Here is a 19,225-nt window from a genome sequence, read left to right as displayed (position 1 = left end):
TTGATACTGCCCACAAACACAAGGATAAAAAATAAACTCCATCCAAAAGCTTGAGGGGGGAAAAGATGGGCTATGCAGTGTGCCCAGAAAACAGGCTAATCTTGGCTGTGGTGAAATGGGGATGGGAGAGTACATTCCTAAGTTAAGGACCCCTTGGGAACACCCTGCCAGCTGCTCCCATTTCTATATCTAGGGAACTTCTGCTTAAGCGCTTCAGCTGATCTCACTCGTGGCAGTGTAGCACACTGAGGCCTGGTCTACACTGTGGGGGGATCGATCTAAGTTACACAACTTCGTAGCTGAAGTTGACATACTTAGACCTACTTACTGCGGTGTCTTCACTGCGGTGAGTCGACTGCTGCCACTCCCCTGTTGACACCGCCTGCGCCTCTCATGGCGGTAGAGTACAGGAGTCAACAGGAGAGGCTGCATTCAGGGCCGGCTCCAGAGCCCAGCGGGGCAAGCACCCGCCTGGGGCGGCCCTTTCCCGGGGGGGCGGCAGGCTGGGCCGTTGGACCTGCCGCAGTCATGCCTGCGGGAGGTCCACCGGAGCCCCGGGAGCAGCGGACCTGCCGCAGGCATGACTGCGGAGGGGACGCTCGGCCGGCGGCTCCAGTGGACCTCCCGCAGGCATGACTGCGGACGGTTCGCTGGTCCCGCGGCTCGGCTGGACCTCCCGCAGGCATGACTGCGGCAGCTCAACCGGAGCCGCCGGACCTGCGAACCGCCCGCAGCTGCGGGAGGTCCAGCCGAGCCGCACGACCAGCGGACCCTCCGCAGTCATGCCCGCGGGAGGTCCGCTGCTCCCGCGGCTCCGGGGCGCCTCCCGGGCATGACTGCTTGGGGCGGCCAAATTTGTAGAGCCGCCCCTGGCTGCATTAACAGGTGTGTTGTGAGCAAGACACAAGAAGTCATTCTTCTGGTCTATTCTGCGCTGATTAGGCCTCAACTGGAATATTGTGTCCAGTTCTGGGCACCGCATTTCAAGAAAGGTATGGAGAAATTGGAGAGGGTCCAGAGAAGAGCAACAAGAATGATGAAAGGTCTAGAGAACATGAAGGAAGGCTGAAAGAATTGGGTTTGTTTAGTTTGAAAAAAAGAAGACTGAGAGGGGACATGATAGCAGTCTTCAGGTATCTAAAAGGGTGTCATAAGGAGGAGGGAGAAAACTTGTTCATCTTAGCCTCTAAGATGCAAGGGAGGTTTAGGTTGGACATTAGGAAAAAGTTCCTAACTGTCAGGGTGGTTAAACACTGAAATAAATTGCCTAGGGAGGTTGCTGAATCTCCATCTCTGGAGATATTTAAGATTAGGCTATATAAATGTCTATCGGGGATGGTCTAGACAGTATTTGGTCCTGCCATGAGGGCAGGGGACTGGACTGGATGACCTCTCGAGGTCCCTTCCAGCCCTACAATCTATGAATCTATGAATTTATTGGACGCGATAAATCCACCCCCGCTGGATCAATCGCTGCCCGCCAATCCAGCGGGTAGTGTAGACGTACCCTGAGGCAGATAACATCTCAGTTAACCAGCATCTTGAACTAAACTCCATGCAGAGACCAACTGGCAACCAATATAGATTCCAGAGCACTGGTGTAATTGTGCTCCCAGAATGAAACTCCACTTACTACAGAATGTAGCTACTTGATTAGTAACTTCATTTTCCACATGGCCTCAACATGTGGCCTGATGTAGAGTGCATTATGGCAATCTAATCTTGAGGTGACACGGTGTAGATAATTGTAATAAGGTACAGATTGGGGAAAAAGTCACACTTTTCTCATCAGGCATGGGTGGAAAAGAGCAGTTGGCCATTGCTATGCTATCTGAGCATTCAGAAACAACCAAGAATTTAGAAGCATATCTGTGTTAGAGGTTATGGTCCAATTCCTGAATTGGAGGCACCTATATAACTTCTGCTAGCTCTTCCATCTGCTTACACCAATATTATGTGTGTGACGTTGCACTCCATAATGTTTTATGGAAATATGCTTATGAGAGTGAATAGGGTGTAACTGGAATATGCTTCATGCAAAAGGTCTCTTGTAAGGTATCGTTACAAAGCTTATGATCTACTGAGTGTGTTCATCTTATTTGTTTGTATGTATTATTTTTATGTCTGGAGTGAGGAGAATAAGATATAAACGTGTATTACTGATGTAAACATATTAAGTGGAAGCCATTAAGGGTGCTTCAGAATCAATGATCTGTAAATGGCTCTGGTTACTTGCAAACCTTCCTGGGTACCTGCGGGCCAGCCTGGAAGAATGGAGGCTGGGGTCTCACAGGATGTGAACATGTCAGCTGATACTGGAATCCATCTTAAATCTTGTGCTTTTCCATTTAGAAGGAGGGGTGGGGACCCAGAGAGACAAAAGATTCCCGCCTTGTGCCAAAGCCATAAAAGAGAGTGGAACAGAACAAAGGGGGGGCTGCCCGTCATGAGACCACCCCTGCTTTCCACCTAAGATGTCTGCTGGAACCAACAAGGATTGTACCAGGGGAAAGGATTGGGCACAGACTAGGAAGGAGTCTAGTCTGTGAAAGAAGCTTATTGGACCATCTCTGAGGGGGAGATTTACCTGTATCAGTTTCTTAATTTATTAGGCTTAGACTTGCGTGTTTTTGCTTTATTTTACTTGGTAATTTACTTTGTTCTGTCTGTTATTACTTGAAACCACGTAAATACCATTTTTATACTTAATAAAAATCTCTTTTGTTTATTAATGAACCCAGAGGAAGTGATTAATACCTGGGGGAGCAAACAGCTGTGCATATCTCTCTATCGGTGTTAGAGGGTGGACAATTTATGAGTTTACCCTGTATACGCTTTATACAGAGTAAAACAGATTTATTTGGGGTTTGGATCCCATTGGGAACTGGGTGTCTGGGTGCTGGAGATAGGAAATGTGCTGAGCAGTTTTTAGTTAGTCTGCCACTTTGGGGGCGTGGACCAGACCTGGGTCTCTGTTGCAGCAGACTAGCGTGTTTGGCTCAACAACTCAGGGTTATGGACTTCCAAGCTGGCAGGGAAAACAAGCTCAGAGGTAATCTCAGCACATCAGGTGACAGTCCCAAGGGGGTTTCCGTGACCGAACCCATCACAATGTGTCTTGTCTGGATTAAGTTGCAGCCATTTAGCCCTTATCCAGGCCCCAAGTTCATAAAGACATAAGGATTTGTTCCACTGCTCTGGCCCAGTAGGCATGATGGAAATAGAACCAGCTGTCAATAGCATTCTGAGCATATGACAGTCCATGTCTTGTCACTAATCCTCCCAGGGGCCCCATGTACACATGGGATGACAATACAGACTACTATGTTATCCTGCACGAGAGAATGCTCAAACCAGAGGGTCAATTGCCCACAGCTACCATTTGGGCTCTCTTGGTTTAAAAAAAAAAACCAGAATAGAACCATTTGAGCAACTCAGTCTGCTTCTGCTAGAGTTTGCAAGCAAGTCAAGAAAGCCTTTTAAACAACAATACAAACAGCTGCTCACTGATCTAAAAGAAGCATCATGGACACCTCATCCATTACTTGGAAGAGATGCCACAGCTTTCCACCTTATAAATAAGCCTATAGACAGATTCTCCTTGTAAAGGAAATCCAAAGACTCAGGTATCCACTTGAACTGCCTTGCCAAAAGATCCTCCATTACTCTCCCAAAAATGGGAATTGCACACACATTGATAGCCAGACTGTCAGTTCCAGAAGTTGGTTCCTTGAGCGGTGATCTCACAATTGCTTCTTTTGAGAACCACTTGTACCCTTCCCTCATCCCTGTAGCCAAGCACTGATAATCTCAGCCAACAAAAGTCCCAGTATTTCTGTAGTAATTTTCACCAGCCAGAAAGGACAAGGCTCTGCTAATTATAAATTCACTATATTGGAATCCAAAGAACAGAGTGGGAGAGTAGAAGGACTGTGCATGGAAATAGAGAGCCCAGTTAGACTAATGCCAACCTTGAAATTCCAGTTCTGAGTTCTCTCTGGGATGCAGCTTCTCATCGTCATGTAGACTCGGCTAGGGATACATTGAGTAAGAAAGCTCAGTCATGGGTAGTTTTATTACAAAATAGGTTTGATGTGGTGGCTTAATGTTTGTAAATTTTATAGATACCAGAGTAAACATGTCTTTGTTGCATTCCTTTCATTGGGCCAGTCTGACACTTCCTTATCCTGTTGCTGTGTACTCAATTTTTTTTGTCTTGTGCTGCATACTTTACAAAATTAGTAGCCAGCACAGAACTAGCATGGTGACTAAACTACCACTTCCTATGAGAGGCCTATGTGGGACTATTTTTTTTTTTTTAATCCCACTCCCATCCCACTCTGCAATACCTACTTCCACTCCCACCTGCTCCTGCACTGCTTTTTGCCTTTTTATTCTGCTCTCACCCGCAAAAACCATAGATCCTGCTAATCCCTCAAGAAACAGAGTCCCCCATGCTACTTTTTAAAAAGGGGAGGGAGAGCGGGTTTGTTAATATATTACATAGATAAATGGAATTCAGGCACAATTTTTATGTGGTAAACTGACGAGAGATTTAGTGTTTTCCTGCAAATTACTGCAGTCTGGGTTTTTTGCACACCCAATCCTGCATGCTACAAAGTACATTTTACCCGCTCCTGCTCTTATGGCAGTGGGTCCTGCAGGACCTGCGGGATCCTAGTCCTGCTGCAGGGCTCTACTTCCTACCTTTTTATACATGTAACAAAATTTAGTGTTTTCCTGGAGTAAAAGGAGAACTTCTGTAATAACAATTAATCTTGACAGACCCAAAATGTGTCTTAAAATTTTTAATAATCCTCATTCTGAAAAAGCATTCATTTCTCAAAGTCAGGTGCTGAAACCTATGCAATTAAAGAAACGCGCAAAGTACTTTACAAATCTTAACTACGTAGACCCTATTCTGCAAAGCCATGTGCTTGTGCTGAAAGTTAAGGATGTGAGTAGTCCCACTGGACTCAATAAATCTTTTCAGGATTGGGGCCTTAATTGTCACACTGACCTCCTGAAGACAATCTGCTTTCCATCCTGCAGTATGAACCCTCTAACCCTAATAAACTAGATGCTAAAATTAGGCCCAAACTGAAAAAGGCCACTGAGTTACCAAAGGAACAAGATTGCCACCAGAAAAATAAACAAGTACTGTAGGATGTTTAGATTGTAAGTGTAAACAACAGCCTGTTTGCTTTGTAAGTGAATACTTCAGACTGATCCTGCTCTTTGCTGTATTTGTGGCAAAAAGATAAAATCAGTTTTAGCTGCCAATGATTGTGACAATGGGGATCTGAATCCTTGTTTGTACTACTTCCCTCAATCTTGGTTTGTTTAGTTTGATTTTTGTCAAGCGATCATTTTCAAATGGCCCATTAGTTCTATAGTGTGTTGTCAAGTCACTAACATCTTGCTCCGCAGGTTAAGGATTCTAAACAAAACAAATCTGGTTAAGTGGCTCGTATCTTCAGTATCATAGAATATCGGGGTTGGAAGGGACCTCAGGAGGTCATCTAGTCCAACCCCCTGCTCCAAGCAGGACCAATCCCCTGACAGATTTTTACCCCAGATCCCTAAATGGGCCCCTCAAGGATTTAGCTCACAACCCTGGGTTTAGCAGGCCAATGCTCAAACCACTGAGCTATCCCTCCCCCCTGCTATATCCTTCAAGTCATCAGCAATGCTAATCAGCCTTGCGGATGGAATTGGGAGGGATTGCAGATTTCATTAGAGACTACAGATAAACTCGATAAAAGTTTTAAAATCAAGAAAACAAGCTTCAATAGGCAAATGTAGAAGAGGTTTGTTAAGGAAAGTATAATGAAATAAACCTTTGTGAAATAAAGGCTAATCAATAACGTACTACAAAAAGATTTTAGAGTTATTATTTCAGTATCAATTTATTCTCCACAACAACATTACCCATTATTATTGCAAATATAAACAAATGCTACATTGGGATGTAGTACAAGGAGACTGCATTGTAAATCAAGTGAGATAATTCCATAGCTGTTACTGGTAGTTGGGCTGCTGTTGAGGTTGTGTCTTTAATAAATTGTATATTATAACACAAATCGGAGAGTGTTCAGAGCAATGAAATTGATGAAAGTTCTGGAAAAATAAGACTGACAGTGGAAGGCTGGCGGAGATTTCTCAGTTAGATTGTTCAGACTGAGGGATAGGGTGACCAGATAATAGCTTCAAAATATCAGGACCACTGTAGGGGGAGCGCCTTTTTAATTGTTACACTCACCACATCTGGGTCTTCGTGGCACTCCAGCAGTGGGTCCTTCAGTCACTGACGGTCTTTGGCGGCATTTCAGCGGTGGGTAATAAATCTTGCCGCCAAACAAAGAAGTACCCGCCGCCAAAATGCCACCGAAGACCATCAGCGAGTGAAGGACCCGCCACTGAAGACACGGATGTGCCAGGTGAGTGTAACAATTGAAAAGGCACTCCCCCTGCCTCTCACTGCCACCTACGTTAAAAAAAAAAAAAAAAAAAAACCTGGCCACTGTGCCTGAAACAAAATATCATGAGAAATGCGTGGGACAAACTGCTCAATATTGGGACAATCTCTCGATTTTTATCGGAATGTCTGGTCACCCTACTGAGGGAAGGCATTACTGAGAAATAAAGGGATATTACCAAAAGAACAAGGATCAGTTATTAATGAGGAGCCCAGGCCAGAACAAAAAGTAATGAGCTTAAGTGGCAGTGGGAAAAATTTAGGGTTAAAATTAGGCAGTGGAACAAACTGTCAATGGTAGCTGCAGAATTGCCATCGTTTGAGGAAGCCTGGGCTAGATTAGACACCTCTCTGTCAGAGATGATTTAGGAAGTCACTTAAATCAATCCTTCCACAATGCAAGGGCAGGACTGGGTGGTCTGCTAAGGGCTCCCTCTATCTCAAAATCTGTATGACATTGTGCAGATGAAGAGTAACTGTCGTTTTATTTCTTTTTGCTTCTTAAATATCCTGTGAGTCATCATACCGAGCAGCATTAAGGTACATGGAAATTCCATCCTTACAAACAGTATATACAATTCTTGGTATCCTTATAAGGAGACGTGTGGAGAAAAGCATAGACAAAGACAGATCAGTATGAGTCATGATCATGGTGCTTACAAAGCACCACAATAGAAGTAATTTATATACTCTTGTCTGCCTGCTCTGTAGTATATTTTCTAAGCTAGTCGGTCCAAAATGTTAAGTGACTCTGGGATCACTGGATGCATTTTTGTTTGTGTATGAGTTTTGTTTTTTTTTAAGGTCCTAAAGAAGATGACATTTGATTCAGTAAATTACACTAATCTAATGTTTGCAATAAAGATATTGCTAATGTTCCTGTACTGTGCTCTCAATCATTTTGGACAGTAAACATATCTTCAAAGTTTTATCTTAGGGAGGTGTTTATGCAATGATCTGGCTTAAGGTGTCTCTCTATGAAGATTTTTAGTAGCTGGCCCCAGCAAAGATACGAGCCTGTTACTTTGTCATGGTCAATAGCATTAGCTCTTTCTATCTCAAGATGGTAAAGACTCCTGCTTTGGGGCTGATTCAGGAATGCATTTTTAAAGTTATCATTAAGTAATCATGTGTTTAAAGTTAAGGATGTGCTTTAGTCCTATTGGGATGTGGTGAACAGCAATGTACATGAATGTGCTTTCCTGAATCATAGAGCTTGGTGCTTGATCTCAGTTAAAGACCACAGTGTCTGTGCTCTGTCCTGGTTTGTTGCAAGAATAATTATGCTATTTCAGGGTTTCCAGAGGCTATAAAGAGAAAAGTGAAAGCTAGGACCATTGTCCTTGGAAAATAGGCTTTTTTTATTTCTAAACAAGAGTTGAACATGAAAATTACTTTTAAGCAAGGAAGAAGTCTTTAGATACACACAAACAATCATGCCCTGTTAACTCCCTCTGTATCCAGCTACCATATTAATAAATATCAGAGAAATTAAGAACTGTCATGGTGAAAGTATATTCTTTTGTACATCAAGTATATGGAATAGCACAAAGCCAAATGAAAAAGTAAAATAGGGATTAACCTAAGAATAGTTTATCAAATTTCCACTATGAGAACTGCTTTGTGTGGGAGAATAGGAAGCGGAGAAGAGAAACTCTCTTGTGGCCAGGGCCGGCTCCAGGAGTTTTGCCGCCCCAAGCAGCCAAAAAAAAAAGCCCCGCTCGCGATCTGCGGCAATGCAGCGGGAGGTCCTTCGCTCCGACCAGGAGTGAGGGACTTGCCGCCGAATAGCTGGACCTGCTTCCCCTCTCCAGAGTGGCTGCCCCAAGCACCTGCTTGCTAAACTGGTGCCTGGAGCCAGCCCTGCTTGTGGCTCACCAATGCACTCGCCTAACTTCCTGTGTGGTGGTCTCAATGTGTTTGGAGAACCAGTGCCCTAAAGAGAAGATAGCAGGCATGAGCAGTTCACGTTGTCTTCAGTGAGACTAGGATTTGGCCCAAGCAAGGAATTACAATGTTAGTCTTCACTTCTTTGCTAAACTGAGTAAGAATATTTTTATTGCATTGATATGAGGGAAGAACAGGGTCAGGAATTTTTGTTAGTAGCCATTTATAATACTGGTTCTTCAGCAGTTTTAGAAATGAAGAGGAACAAATGGATGAATTAGGATGTCACTGCTGGGATGAATTGAAGTGATGGCAGTGATAACACTGCATTAAGTCAGCCTTCTGTTGCTTCTGGAGTGTGCAAATTTGCTCCCTCTTCCCATCAAACATGTTGCACTGATATTGATGAAACCTGGATGTAGGGCTCCTGGAATGGGAAGGTTTCCCTCTATTCCCTGATGTGACCCCTTCTTCCCCCATAAGAGCAGTAGCGCTCCTGGAGGTGGCACATGAGGCACAGCAGCCCTCAATAGCACAAAGGTACATTTCAGTCCCTCTGTGTTGGTGAATCAAGCTCCCTATTCTCAGACATTTCATAACAAAATTATGCACATCATTCTCTTTAAGAGTTAAGAAGACAAGATTGTTTCATTAAATCCATGCGGCAAAACAGATTTTTCTTCATAAACATGAACTGGCCTGTTCAACCCACTCTGGTATTATTTAACCTGAAAAGTCTTTTAAGTTTCCCAGGAAAGTACTTGTGACTTATATTCAATACAGCACAATTGAAAGCATTGTTGTAAGCAAACATTTAAAATCTCAAATATTTGAATTTTTTTGATAGCCCATGAAAACAATGTAGGGGTGGGGAAACTGAGTATAGATTGTCATTTTTGAACCTGTGGGGATGGCATGCTGTAAGTTACATGGAATGTGTAAGTGGCACAGAATAGTTTGGGCAGATTTAGCTTTTGGAAGTTGTGTAAAGTAAATGCAGTGTTGTCAGGTTCTAAGAAAATCATGAAATTGTCTTAAAAATTAGACTAAAAAATAATACAATTGGAATTCCTTTTATTTACCTGTGGCTCTTGAGCCTCTAGGGTTCGTATTTTCAGGCTTAGTTCTGTACCCATGAAGGCTAGAAACTTAATTTTTTTCCTTTTTTTTTTTCTTTTTAAAAATGAAAGCTGGAATTCTAGCATAGACACATGACTCCAGGGTCTGGAGCTTTATGACTCATAATAAAATCATGAGAATTGGCAACACTGCCCACTGCGGTAGTAGAGCCGCAGGTAGGAAGGAACGGATGGTAATATAAGCAACTAATAGGTGATTGTAAAAACAAAGTACTCTTACTGTCCCCAACGTTTCTGGGGCTATATTCAGCCATGGCCAAGTCCCACTGACTTCTTTGCAGATTTCACTCAGTTACCCCAGGGCTGAAATTGAATTTTGCAGAATACCAAAGTGGTGACAGTTACTACACTCATATTCCCTCTGAATGCCAGATCAATGCAAAGTTATGCTACTTTGCTTTTTACACTCCATGTCATTTATGCCATCACCCACAGCACTGTCAAATTTGGCTCATAGATTCAGTTGTTGGCAAATGGCTACCTGTTCATTGAATATTCTTACCCTACCAGCCAACTGATTCTGTGATTTTTAGTGTTTTACACTAGCACTATACCCAGTGTACAATCATCTGAAGATTGAACTCTTGCTGGCAGTGCAATTTCATTATACAGATTGCTTAGACTTCTGTTGTATTTCCCAAGAGCCGAGTCATATGACAAGTAAGGGTCAGCAAAAGGGATACACAGAGAGCCCTGCAGGTGTCTGAATCCTCATATTGCAGGACTCTGGTGTGGAGCTCCTTGCACCCAAACCTTTGGGATGGATTGTGAAGGGTGGGGAAGGTGAAGCCGTATCTATGTGGCTCCTTCAGCCAACCCTCCCACTCATGGAGGAAATGGGGCCACCATATCCTCAGAGGCCTAACAGAGGGATTGTTCCTTAAAAATGTCTCCTACTTAGGTTGTGGCCTGGAATGAGGATTTGTCCTTAAGCACACTGAATTGTGATGAGAGCAATGTATCAGTGGAACTGTAGTCAGAGGGCCCATGTTCCTTGGAGGGGCTGTTATTGAGAGGATGTCAGTGGAACAGGGAATGCAGGGAGTTAGACTAAGCGTAAATTCAGCCACATGGACAGAGCAGTTCACTGGGTTTAATAAAATTCTGTTGTTCAATTTAACATGCATTCACTTCACTCCTTGTGAACAAAACAGGTGAAGCTCACATTTAGAATCCAGAATATTTTCATATTTTAAAAATGCGTATTAGGTTGTGTTACTCCCTTCTACCTTTGTTTCTCAACATCAACATAGTGCCCTGCCCATATGTATTGTCACTAATAGTGGTGAGTAGGTGTATAGCACTGTCACTGCACTCTTACTGATATGAGTGCTTCCAGCTATGTACAGTTGTTCCAATTAAGGCTCACTTTATAATCTGACTGCAATATACACTTCTTGAATTGAATCATAATCTCATCTGTGCCTGCAGACATGGAAACTGATTGTATATTGTGTGGTAGAGATAACCGGGCCGAAGACAAAATCTGGACACTAGCAACTGTGAGTAGTAAGGCCCAGATCCTCAAAGGTATTTAGGCATCTAACTCCCATAGGGATCTGGGCCCAAACATTGTCAGTATCTCAATTGTGAGTGGACTAAAACAATGACAATACAAGTGAACTGACTCAGGAGTGATACTGTGTGTGACACAGGATAGGTCCATCAATGGCAATTAGCCAGAATGGGCAGGGATGGTGTCCCTGGCCTCTCTTTGCCAGAAGCTGGGAATGGGCGACAGGGGTTGGATCACTTTATGATTACCTGTTCTCTTCATTCCCTCTGAAGCATCTGGCATTGGCCATGGCAGAAGACAGGATACTGGGCTAGGTGGACCATTGATCTGACCCAGTATGACTGTTCTTATGTGACATTCAACATCTTTCTTTTCTCATTTAGCATAACCAAAAAATTTGACAGATGCGACAGGCAGATTTTTTGCAGCTGTTTCAACTAGGTATAAAGAGTGTTTTGTAGGCTCAACATTTCAAATTTTAAGGACATGGTTAAAATGTTACTCTTTAAAAATGTAGCATCCTTGGCTGTGTGGGGGAAATTATCTGATATTCACATATGAATTACTTTGAAGCATATTTATTTTTTCTTTTCAGGTTCTTTTGCAATACACCTTCGTGCTGCAGACAACATCACTGTGACTATTAAACCTGGGTCTTCTGTTCCACCACTAAAATACTGTGAAATCTGTATAAAACAAATGTGCAAATCTGAACTCAGGATAACTGCTCCGGTAAAAGAAGATATTGCTTTCAAGTGTAAGACACCAGAGAAATATTTAGTTATGGAAATCCAGAAGAACATTGGTAAGATGTGTGTTTAAAAATTTCCCCTATTAGAATTTCTGAATCCCCCTTACGTTCTCGTTTAGTGTCTGGTTCATAACAACAGGAATATCTTGTTCATTATGCTATCTACTACAGGCAGAGCTAGGGAGAAATCATTCAGGGTGGCAAGTTGATATACAGCTGCTTATGTGTGGGAACTGCAGAAGCTGTTTACTGAACTTTGAATGTTTGTAGCTCAGAATGTGAAATACGGACTTGCCACCTTTGAAACCAAGTTGTTGCAGAAATAGTTCTGAATAAATGAAAATATTATATACAATTCCTTATTGTTCTTATTAATTTACAGGCCCACTGCAACTGAATCTCCTAGCACAGACCTCAGAACATCTCCTTTGACTTTAACAGGCTTTTGCATGAGAGCAGAGGCTTGTGCTAGCAGATCTGGTAGCGGTAGGGGCGGCCTTTGTAGGTATGGTGTAGACTGAGTTACTGGGATGAGTCACCGTGTGTTGATTGTAATGCATAAGCATTCATCCATGCATGTTGGCTCATAACAGAGTGATTATATATCTTTTCCACATTGCACACACACAGTTTGTATATGGTCATTAAAGTTAACAACCATGTACAGTAGGACTTCTGCATAGTATAACAAATTGATAGCTACCTAGGACTTCATGGTTATCACCACGCTGCACATCTGAGCCTCTCAGTATGATGATCTGACAGTGGAGATACTCTCATCCTCGTATTCCAAAACACAGGCCCCTATCCAACATTGGGAAATCGGAACTAATCCTTGGCTATTAGCAGTATAGGACCTCTGATGCATATTTGATTCAGCTCAACAGAGGGACACACACACACACACACACACACACACACGCTCAAAGCAGTTAAAAGCTAAGAAATGCCAGAATGAAGGTTGCCCATTCACTTGAATTTGTCCCCATTGTGCATGTACATTACGATACAATCTTTAATTACAGAATCGTACTGTTTTTTCTACAGGACCCCTGCCTCATTCAGTGCACAGAATGGATGGTGTGCACTTAATGAGTAGCTATTCAATGCTCTGGTTTGTGCTCACTGTGCAATGTGTGGTCCTAGACCTTATTTACTGCTCACTATTAAACCTAACGCTGAGGACAGAATTATTCATTTCCCTCTGGGCTTTTTTGTGGTACTCACCCCTATCGTATCTGAGAGCTTTACAAACATTAATGGATGTATCGTCACAACACCCTTGTGAGGTGAGCGTGCGATATTATCCCCATTTTACAGTTGGGTAGCTGAGGCACAGCAGGTAAGGTCAAAGGTATCCACTAATTTTGGGTGCCCAATTTGAGACTCCAAGGACCTGATTTTTGAGAGTACCTAGCACTTTATAGCTCCCACTGACTTACAGTTGAAGTTTTGAATGTTTAGCACTTGTACAAATCTGACCCCAGCATCTCAAGTTGCACATCCAGAACATGAGCAACACACAATTAGTGATTCACACCTGTGAAAAATTTCGTTTAAGTGGCTTGCTTAGCATTATATAGGAACTCTGTGGGAGAGTCAGGGAAAGAATCCAGTTCTGCAGGGCATCATTCAACTGGCTTAACCACTGCACCCCTCCTGCCTTCCTGTAATCTCCTGCCTCATTTACTGCCAACTTCTTCAGCAAATGAGGTAGGGTTCCTACAGACAACTCTGCCCATCTAGTCCTACACCCCCTCTCCCTCGCACTCCATGTCCTTGTCAGATCTGTCTCTTTCTCCCAGTTCCTAGTCCCAGTCTCCACAGCGCCTTATCTGGCTTCATTGTCCTCCCCGCTTTTCTCTCACTAGCTCCCAGTCCCAGCCTGCCCTCCTGCACCAGCTCAGTCTCTTTGCCCAGCCAGTCATCCCCCAGTCCCCATTTCTCTCCTCCCCACTCCCTCCAGTCCCAATCTCACCAGACCCTTAGTCCCAATATACTCCTTTCACTCCCCTCTGCATTCAAACAAGAGACAGTGAATGTTTCCAGACAATGGGTCATTGAGAGCACAATGCCCAGCCCCACCCTGATCTGGAGCAATTACTTCAGAGAAAGCCCTTCTGTGGCCTGGTGGTCCTGGGCTGGCACAAGCTCATTTATTCTGTGGGGAGGACGTGTGCACAGTCCGTCAGCACTAGGAGTTGTGAGGGGTTGGCGCATGCTCAGTGAGGACAGAATCTTTGCAGACTGTAGCTTTTAAGATCTAGCAAGTCTCTATCGAGCATGCCCAAACTGCAGTTATTCAAAGCCTGGTACACCAGGCCCTTCTGGATGCCTGGTAGCGCACTCTGCAGCACAATTTCAGAGGCAAGTCTTGTACGTGCTTCAAACGCTCAAGCAGTGTTGCCAACTCTTATGATTGTGTCAAGAGTCTTGCTATTTTTGATGGTTTTTCTTAAACATCCCAGTTCCTGGAGTCACGAATCTCAGCTTTCATTTAAAAAGACTATTTTTTGCCCTCATGTATGTGGAGGAAAGAGATTGAAAACATGAACTATAAAGGCTCAGAAGAACCCAAAATGTACTTGTTTTTCAAAATCTGACTTAAAAGATAATGAATCGCTTTATTATGGGGGGCCTGACTTATGGTTTTTGAACACCCAAGCTTGTCAATACTGTTCCAGCTTTCTCAAGAGGCCTGTAGGGAAGTGTACAGTGTATGTAATTTCATGTCTTAAAACTGGTTGCTTTGATTTGCTAGCTGTTAAAACAGCGAGGGTATGTTGCACTCTGTAATTTAAGTGGTGGTGGGGATTTAGGTATAATTTAATAGAAAAATCTGAACACAGTGGGAGGGAGTGGGGGGAACAGCAAGTTCCTCAACTGTTCATGGTTTGTGCACCTGCTTTGTGTGTGTCTATTTTAGATTGTATGTCAGGCCCGTGCCCCTTTGGAGATGTTCATCTTCAGCCATCAGGACTGCCTCGCCTTAACAGGACCTACATCTGGGATGTGAAAGCCAATAAGAAGGTTGGACTTGAACTGAAATTTTCTACGCCATGGTTAAGGCAGATTAGGCCCACAGATACTTGTCCAGATTTAATCACTTACAGTATCAGCAGTTGTATTGACACTACCAGAGTCAGCATTGGAACCTTCTGCAGAAATGGCTCAGTGTCTCGGATCAAGGTGCAGGGGGGAGTTGTCCTGGCCTTACAACTCCCGTGGAATTCAGATCTCACCACCTCTGGCTTTAACATAGCAAACAGATCTTCCATAAAAAGTAGGTATAGTATACTATTTACTTATTTATTTGCAGTTATAATTAGCTCCTGTAGTTTGCAAAAGTTTGTTGTTTTTTTTTAATCTTTGTACTTGGTTAACTTGAAACAGGAAAAAATCAAAAAACTAAAAATCACAGGCAATATAGGTCTAATCATTAGTACTTTCCTATTTTCTCTACATCCTCACACCTTAGCCCATCTTATTAAAATCAAGTGAAATATTTCCAGTACTCAGTCATGTTCCTTGCTTCAGAGATCCTTGCTATCAACTTTTAGTTTTGTAATTACTCTAATTTACTTACTTCCCTCTCCCTTCTTCTAGTTATCCTATTTTTAAAAAAGGTTTTTAGACTGTCCTCTTACTTTCATGACTTTTAGTTCAATCAGTTCACCTAATAATTATGAAAAGTGCCGTTTCTATTTGTGACTCAAACAGTACTATCCAAACTCTTCTTAAATTGAGACTTTATAGGATTTTAAAAACAAACCAAAAGTATCTGCAAAACAGTAAAAAACATATGAATAACAAAATGGTGAGAATGGATGAAGACTGCTATTGAGTCTATTTTAACAGCTTCTTTCTTCATAACTTGCTGAACTCCTCAGGCTTACATTGCAGTTTAGGAAATTGGAAGAAGGATGCCTGGAAGGTACATCAGCCTGCCTGCTCATGTTTGCATATGCATAATAGTCTGTTTCAGCCCATTCCGTAATGTGAAACTTGCACAATTGGATTTTTCATCTGTAGGAGCCATGGCAAAGGATGGAGCCTTCCATGCCTTGCTCAAACAAATACCTTTTGGTTGTGAGACGTTCCCACCTTTTACCTGAATGCCTCAGTCAGTATTAGTTGTGGTTGGAAACTGCTTCAGAGACACAACATAGGTGCATCCACACAGGCAAAAATCAGATATGTAATTCATCACCAGTGCAGTACCACTAGTTTTAGCTATTGAGTAGACAGAGTGTTGTCCTCCTTACTGCTGCTGGTCAGCAATGAATCCTGAATATATTAGTAGTTCTCCTGCATTTTGCTTTCTGCACTGATGCCTGCTTAGTCAGAGAGTTAGTTTTTAATTCACAGGTCAGGCATGTTACAAGGCGGGATTCAGCTACCGCCTTACATATTTGAGACTTTTGCCTTGTGCACTCTTTATAGAGCTCTTAAATCCTTGGACTCAAACTGCTACACTTAAGTTCTCCAGTGATTTGAATGTCCTCTCACTTGTGATATTGTACATGGAATTCAGAGAGGCAGGGTAAGTAAACACAATTATACAAGTCACACACATTCTTCTGTGGAGCCAAGCTGAAAGTCGGATCCTTCACTCATGTGGTAGACGGGCCTGTGTTTTTGGAGCTTAACTCTAAGTCAACAACAAGAGCAGATTCTTTACCTTCTCTGCGGATCAACCATTTGAGGATGACATCACCAACTCCAATATATGCACTCTTGTTTTCTTCTATAATTTAGCCTATTGCTGAGATGTATATTAAAGGCTTTTTTTTATTTGAAGGTACTGTTTTTCCATTGTTGTTGTACTGTACTGTGCATGTGAATATGTATCTTCTTTAATGGCACCTTATTTTTTTCTGTAATAGGGTTGTGTATTATTGAATCTACTTTTAAAGGAGAGACATCAGCAACCCTAATGTCTGCCAACTACCCACTGGGATTCCCACAAGATGAGCTCATGACATGGCAGTTTGTTGTTCCTTCTAACCTTAGATCCAGTGTCATCTTCCGCAACTATAGCCTTTCCAACTGTGAAAGGAAAGAGGAAAGAGTGGAGTATTACTTACCTGCATTGTACAGTAGCCCTGAGGTGTTTAAACTGAGTGACAAACAACCTGCCAACATTCCTGGCAATTTCAACTTGTCCCTGCAGGGCTGCGATCATGATGATCAGAACCCTGGGATCCTCAGTCTGCTTTTTCGGATTGTAGTTCAATATCCTCAAAATGAAGAGAGTAAGTAGCCACTTATCCATTATTCCCTCTTTATGCTGATTATTTCATTTTCTCAATTCTTTTGTTAATGTAAACTGGGCAAAAAGATCACATGAAAGTAGGCTTCCTGCTTTTGTTTATAAACATTGGGGTTCAGCTACACACAGAGTGATTTTGGTAGAGAATATTACTTCTGACTGGCTGCTGTTGGAATCTTTGAACTTTGGACCAACAAGAGTTTAAGCAAGTAGGTTGCTAAGCAACATTGAGAGGTCTGTGGTACTGTGTTGGGTGCCAGGGGGGTTTCATTACAGCAAGGTGAACGATATTCCCTAATCTGCAAGGAGAGGTAAAAGGTACTACAAATTTACATGGCATTTTTTTTAAAAACAAAAGCAAATTAAGACCCCCTGCTTCTGTTTCAACATGGTCTGTGTTACGTGCATTGAGTAACTGAAATCTTTCTTTTAAATTGTCTGTAATGTCATATCTTGCATTCTGTACACAGTAACTACGCAGGAGGTAGCTTTTCAGTAATCAGTACATCCCCTCTCTTGGGACTTGATCCAGTTCTCACTGAAGTCAGTGGAATGACTCCCGTTTGCTTAACTGAACTGGTTAGTCCTGCAATGTGTTTCAGTATAGAAATCAAGGTCCTATTTCGACATAGTCATGCCATTTTATTTTTCCTTATTTGACTCAAACACTTTCATAACTTGCTGCAGGGTTGGAAAGCCAAACACAGCAGCGCTGTGGTAGTACATGAGAGCCAGAGATGGGAGCTCCCTACAGCATAAACCGACCAGTTTAACTGATCAAGCTCAATACAATGAAAACCAATGGCAAGAGCATTGAAAGTAAATTGGATATTAAAAATTATTTCACCTTTAATCCTAGATGTGGTATTAGTAATATAAATAAGGACTTTTTTTTACTATTCTGTGCAAGTCCTCATACAGTGCCCATTGCCATGATATCTGAGAACCTTCCAGTAAGGTAATAAGCCAGATTACTTTTATCTGGATGTTGTCCTTCTACTAGTAGGACTATTTGAATGTGTAGGGCAATCTCCTATATCATGCCATTTGTCACTCAGAATAGGTTAACGAGGTCATTTTGTATCTTCTAATCTCCAGCTGTGATTGGAATAACACATACATCAGCTGTTAGCATCTAAAACAGAATAAGTTGTTTGACCAACTGTTGCTAAAATCTATGGGGTTGTGGACCATACTACCGGATATCAAACAGACTATCTTTAATGGTTTTAGTGGTCACTGTAAAGTCAATATAAAGAACTCCATTTAAAACACTGATTGAAATTTCTTATCACAGAGGAGCACATGGCCTTTTCACAGTGAATGATTTTAGAGGGAAACCTGTCCTTGTCTGCAAAACACAAGAGACTTTAACAACTTTGCGAAATCTTTGCTCTTTTTTGGAAGAAGTAGAATCAGTTTCTGAAACTCAAATACTTGAAGAGATCAGCTGTGATTTTCAAAAGTATTCCGTGTTGGCTGAATTCTGCTTTCACTGGAATCCTTGAATTCAGTGGAAACCCTGTTAGGCCAATATGAAGTGCTTTTAAAAATCCAAATCCTATTTTTATTGTACTGTATGCCTACTAATCTAAACTAACCTCACTAGGAAAAAAAAGTCTGCTTTGTATGTGTACTTAGTTACAGAGAATATGTTCCGATAACATTAAAGGTGTAACTTAAAAAAAAAACCCAAAAAACTGTGCTGTCCATATAACGTATAGGATCAACATTCAACATTTTGGAGAATACTATAATATTCAGACAATATAATGAACTGTGTTAAAGATAATTCCTATTTTTTTTAATTTGTCTGATGCTTCATATTCTTTGCATGGAATTTAAATTTTCTTTTCTTGTTTTATTGTGACTATAATTGTTTCTGAAAGTACCAGAGACATTAAGGGTCCGAGACTTTTAGATTAGGTGTGTTGACTGCTTTCTAGAGTACATTTACAGGGATTTTGTGGTTCTGTCTATTTATGAGTGAACAAATGAATGCAAGATCTGTAGCTAACAAGGCTTATCAACATCCATGATTTCAGAATAGAGGAGGTGCCCTGACTGGATGATGATGATGGGGGTGGGGATGGAGGGTGTATGTGTTTGAATTTGTTTTATTCTATTTGTCTCTAGATGGTTGCTGGTTCAATATTAACCAAGGAAGAGTTAGAGAGATGGT

The 19,225-nt window shown here is 42.0% G+C and overlaps 1 protein-coding gene across 1 annotated transcript in view; it reads left to right on the top strand.

Annotated features, from left to right (window-relative positions):
* The window catches only part of CDCP1 (CUB domain containing protein 1), a 49,174-nt gene that overhangs the window by 10,706 nt on the left and 19,243 nt on the right, over positions 1 to 19,225 (top strand). Inside the window, exons 2-4 of the mRNA XM_045007800.1 lie at positions 11,616 to 11,825; positions 14,698 to 15,054; positions 16,658 to 17,026. Of these exons, the coding sequence (XP_044863735.1) occupies positions 11,616 to 11,825; positions 14,698 to 15,054; positions 16,658 to 17,026 (936 nt within the window). The remainder of the gene's footprint in view (positions 1 to 11,615; positions 11,826 to 14,697; positions 15,055 to 16,657; positions 17,027 to 19,225) is intronic.

The sequence above is a fragment of the Mauremys mutica genome, chromosome 2, assembly GCF_020497125.1.
Source record: "Mauremys mutica isolate MM-2020 ecotype Southern chromosome 2, ASM2049712v1, whole genome shotgun sequence".
Classification (NCBI taxonomy): domain Eukaryota; kingdom Metazoa; phylum Chordata; order Testudines; family Geoemydidae; genus Mauremys; species Mauremys mutica.
This window is presented reverse-complemented; position numbering and strand designations above follow the sequence as displayed.